The 11,598-nt window shown below is 31.5% G+C and overlaps 1 protein-coding gene and 1 pseudogene across 1 annotated transcript in view; both read right to left on the bottom strand.

The window, feature by feature from the left end:
* Positions 1-1,286: 1,286 nt before the first annotated feature.
* LOC116185934 lies at positions 1,287-6,017 on the bottom strand (annotated as a pseudogene).
* Positions 6,018-11,144: 5,127 nt separating this feature from the next.
* The window catches only part of LOC102675830, a 2,444-nt gene continuing 1,990 nt past the window's right edge, over positions 11,145-11,598 (bottom strand). The window contains exon 3 of the mRNA XM_031511609.1: positions 11,145-11,594. Within this exon, the coding sequence (XP_031367469.1) occupies positions 11,384-11,594 (211 nt within the window). The 3' untranslated portion in view covers positions 11,145-11,383. The remainder of the gene's footprint in view (positions 11,595-11,598) is intronic.

Genomic DNA, 11,598 nt, shown 5'->3' with positions numbered 1-11,598 from the left:
AAGGGATAGAATAGAAAATATAGAGATGACGAATAAAAAGATGGTTAAGAAAAAAGATGTGATAAAATTATCTCACGTCATTTTCTTCCTCTATATAGATGGAAGGTAAGCAAAATAGGAAGCAATTACAGTATATTCTAATCTTCATTACAGTGATAAATGACATCATACATCATATATCTCTTGAAGAAATATCTGGAAATTTTAAAGTTTGTATACATTATATACATTTTCCACAAATTTACATTTTACATTTCTAGAGAAAAAATCCGATTCAACTTTTCATGATAAAATTTCTTTGTAAATAAATTTTTTATTTTTCTTCCATCTAATACTGAACATGATACTGAAATGTTAGATACTAGAAACTGTACTTACACGAATATATTTTTTAAGGATTCAAGTTCATATTTCGATTTAGAAAAAAATTCTCTATGCACATGTTTCCTGAACTTGATATTGATGTTACGTACTAGATAGATCATATTAGTCACGCTTATATTTACATAATGACGGTTTTCGCTTAACGGGATCAAAGTTCATCGTCGAATAAGATGGACTTGAAATTACAGGTTTAACTAATACATCATACGGTACCAGAACAACATAAAGCATGCTCAATTACGTGTTCCCCATAAATTCATTTGCATACTTTAATTTTTTGTTTACGTTCCTCGTATCTACTTCCTTTTTTCTATCACATTGCAACGGCGAAAGTAATCGTTCGAATGATAAACGCGTTCTCACCTATTTTTCCTGCTTTCTACTGTTCCAGGAACAAACATTTAATAATTCTCTTTTTATAAATTCATTGTCCTTTTTCTTAAAATATTTAAAAAAAAAAAGAGTAGGCTTAAGATTTTATGTTTATACATTAAGTAATTCGAGTTTCATTTTTTTAAAAGATAGAATAATAAAAAACAATATTTTCAAAAGAAAAAATTTCATAAGAAAATCATATTTTTCGATTTCTCAAAATTCTGAAGAAGTTATTCGTTTCGCATGTTTGCGATTTTCTTGATTAAAACGTACCGTCAATTTTACAATAATATCCAGTTATTTTATGCACTGTACCATTACATGCCGTGGGTATTGTAAACGACAGCTGACGGACATCGCTTCGAGGCGGAAGTTATCGTGGCCACTGATTTTTCATCGACTCGCTTTCGCAGCTGTCGTCACCTTCGAAAGATTTTCCTATAAGATAGGAAAGGATAGATAGGAGATTTGAAAAAGTTCTTTGTTTTTCCAAAATTTATTAATTTGAAAATGTTATTTATTCTAAATTATTTATTTGCTAGGTTTTTAAATAACTTATTATTTTCTTATTTTCTCATTATTTCCTAAATATCTGATGAACATTCCAATATTATAACTCTGTGACGACTGGTCTTCAATTAAATTCTACAAAAACATTTATTGAAGAAAAAAAATATTAGTCAATAAGAAAGTTTATGATATAATTTAATATGGCCCTTTATTATTCAACCTCTTTCTCTTGAACTTTAATTAAATTCGTCGCGTAGATTTTTTCTTTCTTTCATTTCAATTCAAATGCAAATTCATTATCCATTCGTGTTTGTTATAATTCAGCCTAATCCAAGATCTTTTCTTCGTGTTTTCTGCTTATTTCCTTTTGATTCAGACATCAGTCGCGAGCATGTGCGATGCAATTACACAGTCTGGCTCATACGAAAAGGAACGTGCGATTGTCAACGCTTGAGATCCGAAATAATATGCTGTCGTATAAAATATACTTTTATATCGTCGACTGCAAAAATCAAGCTTTTTGACCATTTAGTCAATTTTTATTATAAAAATTATTATTATGAAAGTATAAAAATTTTCAAGTTTTTAATTAAAAGATCAAAAAGTAGATATAAGACAAATTATGTAAAAAAGAAAATTTCCAATAATTTATAATAATAACGATATAATGTTTGACCGATGAATTACTTTAATCTCTTGATATTATTTAAAAAATCGCAATTTTTTGTCCATAATAATATTTCAAACTCATAAAAAGATGAAAAGACTCGACTCGAGAAGACGAAAAATGAGTTTTATCGATAATTGAATTTCGATCGATAGCAAATAAATTTGTTCCATTGCTGACCCTGTTTCTACCTAAAAGCATTTACTTATATGCGTACACGTGTGGGTAACTGTAAATTGTCGCGTCTAACTGTAATACGGGCCATTGATGTTTCCATCGCGAAATTACATGGGAATCGAACGAAGATGATTTTACTTTTTAAAATATACATATATATATATATATACTTATTATATTAAAATTGAACTTTGTACAGATTTCTCTGAAGATTTCTCCGAAGATTTTCCTCACCTTTGATCTTCTCTTAATTGTTAAATTACACATAGAACGTAACGAGTGTTCTTCTCGATGGCGCATTCCAATCGACGATTGCCTTCGACGCGAGAATAACTGTTATGTATGCTATGTTTTCACAGTCTTCGTTTTCATCCCTTCTCTCTCGCTTTTGGACGCAGATGCGTCTTAACAAGTCTTATTGTACTGCCTTGAAATACGAAGAACGTAATTATCTATTGATGGCGTATATATAATGATGATTCTACCTATTTTCATTCGAGAGAATACTTCTTAGAGAAAATTTGTTGAAAGAGAATTTGAAATTTTAAAAAGTGAAAACATTTTAGAATTCGATATTCTTAAAAAGTAAGCTAAACAAATTCTTAGAAAGAAAATCTCTTAAAAAGTAAGCTAAACAAATTCTTAGAAAGAAAATCTCCCCCTCTTTTTTTTTAATCGTTACAATGATTTATTGTGAATTTAATAAAAATATAGATATTTGAAAATTTGAAAAAAATCCTTTTGTAATATTATCTATTTAAACAATGATTTAGAATAAATTTAAATAAGATATGGGCATAATCAAAAATTTCAAGAAAGTATTTTTTCGTGGAAAATAATCTTCTTTTTTTGAAATTCATCGTTTCAATTTTCAACTTTATAGCTTATAGCTTACAGATATAGAAATCCCACGAGTTGTTGATAGTTTTTTTGTTGCAGATTATAATTTATGAATTATTCGTGGCGCTTGGTAACTCATGTTTACAAGTTACAAATTATAACGGGACTATCTGTGTTAACATTGTTTTAGTACTGTTATTCTATTCACTCTCACGCATATGGTATAATATTGGGAAAAATAATTTTATTAAAAAAATAAAAATTCATTGAAACGATATATTAATTAAATAAATTAGAAAAGAAAATGAAATATTTATGTGTTTACTTGAAGAATCATTTTCTACTCAACAACATAAAAGTTATGAAAAGAATAAATGCGTTGAAGAATCATCATATTTATCAATAAAAAAGATTTGTAATAGTGTGCATATAATTACGAATGATGCTATACATCATGGATATTCGTGAAATATTAATTGCAATCTTAATCTAATTATAATATTATTTTCAGTATCGAGAATGATTATATCAATACATTGATCTCTCAACATGATCTTTTAATTAAGCAATATAATATATTTTTTATTATCTTCTCTTCCTCCATCATCAATGTTCTTTTTCTTTCATATAATATCTTTCATATAAAATCATAAGATCATCGATTATTATGAAATCATATTACACGAATTGAAATTCAATAAATAAAATTGATAAATTGATTGATTAAATACAATTACTTACAATTAAATACAAAGATCAAATATATCTAAAATACATTGAATACAATCTATAAGGACGAATTTTTATACGAAAGGCTGATTTAGAATTCAATCTACAAAATAATAAATAATAATTTCAATTTATTCAGAGGAATGAAAAAAACAATAATAATCGTATATCTCACGTATAAAAAATGAAAAGATGAAACAAGGAATTTCTGCGTTACGTCAGATGGAGATGCGCAATAAAGGTCGGTTCTCGCGCATCCATAATCCAAGGCTGTCTTTCTATTCCTTTTACATCGTGTCATCGTTCAAAGTAATCGCCAATCATAATCGAGGACTATTCCAGAAGCTCGTCGAGGTATTATCGTGTAATTTCAATCGTAATTTAGATGAATGTTCCAAGTATTTAACATGGAGTCATTAATGGAAGAGGAAGAGTGCCATGTTAGCACGTGACGTTCGTGGTTGGATGCACTCGACTTGCAAGGTTAGCGAGTTTAAACATCGCAGTGTCATCGTTTGAATCATGGAGATCCATGCTTTGTACGATTCCCAAGATTAATTATCCGTAAAGTTATTTTTACCTACGATTAATCATGATTTGAACACAATATTATCTCAACTACGATCAAAGGATTGTTTATTAATCCTTGACAAAATTTCTTGAAAAAGAATTTATACGTAAGATAAAAACAAATATTGATTAAATTATTACAATTACATTGTTGAAAATTTTGATTTCAATATTTTTTAAATATATTTTAAATATGGTAAAAAGAAGAAAGCATCGATACACGTATTTATAAATAATTACGATAGAAATTAAAAATGATTTGTCAAAAAAAATTTTACAAATCTATGAATCTTTAATTTTATCTTTTTCAAAAAGATAATTAACGTAGAATAAGAACGAAATTATTATTATTATTTGAATACGCTTAAAAGATGCTTGTAAAAATTTCTAAATCAAATCTTTATATCGAAACTAAAAGGATATCGTAGTTAATGATTAATGTCATGGGTTTTCAAATATATGTATCTATTTCTAAGAAACCATACTCGTTTTAAGTTCATTTAAAGTAGGATGGATACTCGAAGAAATTTCTATAAAAAGCACGACATAAGGAAATGAAACGTGTTCAACTTACGGCTGACGGGAAAAGACTTCCGATAGTAGAGTTTAACGAGACTCGTTTTCAAGAGGCGAGGAACAGGAGGGAGATAAAAAAAAAAAAGGAAAAAGGCGTTCCACTTAAGCTGCCAATCAAGGCGATTTGCATTCCAGGAACGTTTGCCACGATCGCGAAACCGGCGTATATCGTCGGTTGCGGTTAACCCTGAAAATTACACGCGAGAACGGAATGTGGTCGACGATAGAGACTCGCGTGTATTCGTCCCGAGAGCACACAGGTATGCGCCATAATATATCGAGCAGGAAACGCTTGATTTCAAATCTATCGCGAAATACTCCTTAGAACACTCTTTTACGTCTTTGCCAATGGCTAATGCTATGAATAGTCACCGCTTCTTGTTTTCTTTCCAAACTACGATTCCTTCATTTATAGATATATATATAAATTCATTTTACTATTTTTGAAAGATTTCTAAGCCTTGATTAGTGCTATAAATATTTAAATATTGATTTTTCAAATGTGCCAAGTAGATTTTACTATATCGTAATTCTTCGTAATTTATATTATAAATTTTCAATTTGTAATATTCTTGAAAAATTTTTCTTAAATCGATCGGTGTTAAAAATGCTTAAATCATTATTATCATAAGATAGATTATAACAATTAGAAATTGTAATTTAAAAAAAAAAATTGTATTTTTTTTGTCAAAGGTTTTGATGAAATTTTAGTTTTTGGAAGAGAATTCGATTCATCATAGAAATTTATTTTATTTTTGTTTAACTTATATCATTAATTTTGGTATATTTCTTTCAGTCCACCGATATTATGAATATTCGATGTTTTACGATTCAATGGAAAGTGTAGTTTTAAAAAAAATTCCAAGTAAAAGGGTATTTGTCATTTTGAATTTCCGTTTCGATGAAAATAAAATTTCGTTGTTCTATTTTAATTGCATTGTTAGTTTATTATTAATTAATCTTGCATGGCAATCGACACGTAACAATATACATAATATGTTCACAAGTAATTCAAGAGGATGGGATGGATCTCCAATTATCCGTCTTCTGTATTTCTCGTATTTTTAAAAAGATCCTCTCTTCTTAGATTTCGAGCCTTTAAAATCAAACTCATTCCCAAAAAACTCTTTGCAGAAATTCATAAAATTTATCGAAACAAATTTTTACAAAACTTACCATTTTTGAACATTCTTTTGATCTGAATTTAATTCTTCGCATCGACATATATTTAATAATAGTATCTCGTAAATTCAATACAAATATTTAAATAATTACGGTCGGTGATGTTTAAAGGCTTGTGTAAGAGGACAAACGTGTCACGAGATAAAGCGTTTACACAATGTCTCCAGAAGGCGAAGGCGGAGAGACTCCATCGCGTTCGATAAATCATTATAAATACATTTTCATTACGATACATGTCCGCGAAACGAGCATAGATCACGATAAATAAATAATCGTTTACGCTTCGCGAAAATCTCCATCAATTTTCACCGTTTAACTCTTCGTTCGAACAGCCATTTGTCTCTCTATCATCGATATCCGATATTAATTTCATCTATCAAAGGAGTCTATCAAAGGAAGAGTTAATGGGATAATTTCCGAGAGAAATCCTTAAAAAAAGGTAATTGTAATTATCGATCGTGAACGATTCGTAACCCATTAACGATAATGTGTAATTATTTGCAGAGCAAAACGCCATACCTGTTACTTGAAACAATAGTGTTTGTCATCGGAAGGATTCTATTTAATATAGAGGAAATAACAATAGAAGGGACGTTAGACGTTGCTCTTCAAATATATAACACGATTCTATTCGAAAAATTTAAGTTATAATTATATCATCGAGTTGAAAACACTCGGATGGGGTGATTTCCTATACAATTCATCTGGCACATGCGATAATAAAATAAATAAGTTCCAGTTGCATCTTTTGTCCGACTTGCAAGTGTCTCTGGTTTTTCTTTCTCCCTTCGTTCCGACACCAGGCTTTTTTCCATCACTTCCAAACTCTTAACTTTATACTCGAGATTAAAAATCGAGGACGTTAAAGACAATCGGGTATCGAGCATAGCTTTTAAAATCAGACTCAAGAAATAACAAGAAAATAAAAATATCGGTAAATAGCGGACGAAATATTGTATGGAAATTAAAAAGAAAAAGAAAAATGAAGATAAGGAAATGTTTGAATCGTCTGCTGAAAAGATGAACGATTATTTTTTTCAAAGTCAGTCTTATTTTTGTCAACTGCGAAGGACAAACGAGCGGAACTTCCGTTCCAGCCTGATAATCTTAATGACTAGGCGAATCTACGAAAACTCGCGTATCATCCTTATTAGGCTCCAAGCTTTGAATATTTCTGTTAAATTCAGCACACCGAAAGAATTAAACGACAGAATTGAAAGAGGTAAAAAAAAAAAAATGTCGATACAATTTGCAAAGTCGGACAATTTATGACGTTTGGCACTGATTCCCATTCTGGACCACTCGGGATAGCACTTGGTGGCGCTATCTGTCTAGTTTAACTTTGAAGCAAACGACTGACGCGACATCATTGCCGGATCTCACATCCGGTAATTCGGTATCTCTATTTTTCGCAGCAGAATTTACACACAATTGCATCGTAACTTACCGAATTATGCAATTTTAATGCGGAAAAATAACAACGACGTCGTATCACTCATCTATATTTATATTTATATAGAGACAAGAGGACAAGAAACGGAAAAATCGAAGATACGGTGGTCGCATGTATAATTAACAACGCAAAATAATTGCTTTTAAAAGGAAAAATTCGCAATTTTAGCGTGGAAAATTGGATAATCAATGTAGCGAATCTCTTTTATTACTTTAAGCAATTGAAGCATCGTTAAAATTGAAATTGATATTCAGTTTTTTTTTTCTACGTATTTCTTTGCCTCGTTTTGATTGACGCAATGGCGGTAAAATTAGATACGATTTGCTTACAACAATGATGTCATTAGAACTGAAAAGAAATCTCGAAGACAATTGGTTTGTAACCAATGAAAAGAATTTTCGTCATGTCGAAAGCCAAAGGGTTCAATTTGTTACGTGATAAGTGTTAGTGGGTCGGGTCAGAGTTTCATAAACTTTGACCACGAACGCGTTTATTTAAAAGAGATTGTACGCTTTGCTTACGTTTGTTAAACGCATCAAGGTAAAGGGAATAAACAAAATTATTAATTATAAATGTTTTTTTTTTAAATATAATATTACGCGAATTTCAAAATATTTACAAATTTTATTATTTCTATAGGAATTTTTCTTGTAAATTTTTTAATGTTTCTTTCTTTTTCTTTTCTTTTTTAAATATTCTATTATAAAATCCTAAACTTTTATTAAAATTTTATCAAAATCATTTCGAATATTTCTTTCTTTCAACATTTTCATCTAAAACGTTGCTTAAATTATAAATTAAATCATAAGCAGGTTTTGCTATCTAAGAATTATACATTCCATGGCATAATTCGGTCCATTGCACTCGCGATACCTTGAACCAACCACGCAATTCTATTTCCCCCCTCCCTTCCTTTTTTTTATCCTCCTCACGAGTTATGCATTGCGAGAATAAAGAAACTCGTTACGAAACCAAAGAGACACTTTTCACCAAGCCGATCAATGCAATCGATGAAGCAGTAAGAATAATAAAGAATAGTTTCCAAGCGATATTCCATGTTACTTGTTCATTTGCCGATCATTAACCACTTTTATATATCGTTCTTTTTCTAATCTTCGCAAAAATCAATCAAAAAGGAAACGTGAAGAAACGCAAACGTTGTAATTTCTACTTTCTTTTCTTTTAACGTGCTACAGAATAATTTTAAAAAATTTCAAATCGCTAGTAACGAATAATTATCATATTTATGAACCGAAGAAACCGATATTTGACTCGATAAATCAAAGTAGAAATAAATTATCGATTTTTTTTTAGGAATAATAAATAAATGAAACGATAAATGAAGATATCATATTTAGAAGATATCGTATTTGCATTAGGCAAATTGTTTCAACAAGCGAGACGATCGAGAAAAAATCCAATAAGAAAATATATAGCGAGTGTATAACATCGGTCGCGAATCGATAATAATCGAGTGTCTAATAATACATGCATACTCGTCCAGGAAAAATGTATTCGTTTATGCATGCAAGATATCTATGACCAGTTTCGAAAATAGATATATTCGATGCTCAACCGTTGGATTGACTCTGATTCCTGATTAATTAATTAACTCGTTTTATAAAGACTGTTAATTATAACCTAGAATTCCTCGTATTCCGACGCAATCTTAACGGAGAAAAAATATATTTATCATCGTTGAAAATTATTTTAATTTTTTAATACTTTTTCGATACTTGCTCAATTTTTGACTCGAGCGTGAAGAAACGAATGTTTCGCGGATTTTCTCCCCCTATTAAGCCGCGCACTAATTACAATCATCAGGTTAATTGTGCGGAACAATATTGGCAACTTCGTCTCGGTGATACTATTGCACAAAGCAATTGCATTTCAAGCTTCCCAGATTTGGTTCTCACGAGCACGATTCTACACGCGATTGCGCGAGTCGCATCAAAGTATGAACGCTTAAGTAATCCCCGTGTCTCCGCGGTTATTAAATACTCGTTCGTTACGATAGTTGTTTTTTCCCGTGGAAAAACGGGGCCGTATGTCAAAGGAACGCGCCGTTTCCCTTATGTTAATGGTGGCGCCCCTGCAACCCGAGTAATTTTCCCACCGCGTTGCGCTACGCGCGTGAAACAACGTGCAACGAAAAATAAACAGCTCGAAACATGCAAATGATCGTAATTACCGCGCATTCTCTTGGAAATTTTATAGATTCCGGTAATTAATAATTGTAATTGGATTTAAGGTTAATACCGCAAGGACGATTAATCAAGTTTATGAAATCTCACGAAAACGTCACGAAAACGATGTTTCTATAAAATTCTTGACATACGTATACGATTTGATATTTGTTTCCTCTTATTGTGAGATTTGTTGCGTTTCGTTGACAGAAAAATGTAAAGATTTTGCGTAAGATATTTATATTTTTGATAATATTGTTTCGATCGTAAAAGAAAGAAAGAATGAAATATATAAGTTTTTGTTTTCCAATCTCTCAAAATTCTCGTTTCTTTTCCCTTACGGCATAACTTTTTCTCATGCAATTAAGATTAACGTTTGCGTTCTCACGAGCGAGCCAACTGAAAGTCGTGCGTCGGGAAGCGAGAAAACAGTTGAGTTTTCTAGGGGGAAATTGTTCGACGATTTTTCGATAATTTTAGAAGAATGGCGAATTGTTCACCATTATCATGATGAAATTGATCGAATTCATTAAAATTGAAGTAATAAAAATAACAATGAACGAACCAAAATTTCATTTTTAACCAGTTTTAAGAAATTTTAAGCATCGAATTAAATAATAAAATTTGTAAATAATATTTCGTTAGTGGATATGTAAAATTCTAGCTTCAAAATTATTATTTTCTTAGGAAGGAAATATTATATAGATTGCCTGTGTACGGTGTCTAACGAGTTTCAACCATTAGAACGATCTTCTTGGTCTGGTGACAATAATTCGAGCTTGTCCAATTAGACAGGAAGGACTTTTTTTTTCGTTACATCAATCTTTTCCGCCAACCACGATCAATTAAAGAAAAGAACATCAAACTTTATCGATTTAATCTTTAGAAGAATCAAAATTATATTCGATATTTTACTTCAATTGAATCATGTCTCATAAATTATTTTTTCAAGAGAGATATAAGAATATATTCTGTCAAAGAGATAACTTACTTGTGTAAAATTTAACTTCTAAAAAACCTTCTAAAAAAAATATTATTCTTGCAACTTAACTTTTAAGAATCAAGTTTTAAGATTGCAAAAAAAAAAAAAAGAAAAAATAAAAAAAATAGAAAACAAATTCGGAAAACTTAAAATATAAATTTCTTTCCACACAAGCATCCCACGAGCCGAGTTGTTAATTCGACAAAGGCAACCAACTCTCGAGATAAGACGATCGAGGTCACAGGTAGAAACCTGCACGACGAAGATGAGGCCTGACGTTTGTCAGCTTTTTACCTGTCCGTAATTTTCCTACTCGGGGAAGGTTGTTCCGAGAAACGAAAGCCAACTGAACCAGTTGGGCACAGCTCGACCACCTATCGCGATTTTCCACGCTAATGCTGCGACGAATCATTTTCCTCGTATTTTTCCGCTCAAACGAATGATCCCTGTTCGAAAACTTGGAAAAACGAAATTTCGAAATTTCCATCTACGAAAACGCTAGGCCAACATTTATCTTGCGTCGTTCAATTCAACGAAACACGATCGGTCTCAAATCCATTCGCATCGGATTTCTTTCTGACTAAACGGTCCGATTCTCTAAATAAATTCTAAACGATAATCGTTCGCATTTCCACGAGGGAGTAAAGCGTCCCCGTTAGCCAGACTTGGGACGAAGCGTCGTTCGACTCGAGCAACGATCTCTCCAGACTTGGATCGACTACGGTAAGAATCGATGCGAGTATCGAGCGATCTTAACGAGGTCGAGGCCTGGGAAGAGGCTGGAGTTGTTGCTGATGATGGGAATAACCGTTCCTGGGGTTGGCCGGCGGCTGCGCCCTCTCCGGGCTATCGTCCAAATTCAAACCGGCCACCAATTGCGCTATCTCCCTGTCCTTCTTCTCTTCTTTGGGCAACGCGTTCCCATTTTGCGCGCTAAAACCTAGAGAAGCCAAACTTCCGTGACTCC

Source organism: Apis dorsata, unplaced genomic scaffold (genome assembly GCF_000469605.1).
Source record: "Apis dorsata unplaced genomic scaffold, Apis dorsata 1.3 scaffold_332, whole genome shotgun sequence".
NCBI classification, from domain to species: domain Eukaryota; kingdom Metazoa; phylum Arthropoda; class Insecta; order Hymenoptera; family Apidae; genus Apis; species Apis dorsata.
This window is presented reverse-complemented; position numbering and strand designations above follow the sequence as displayed.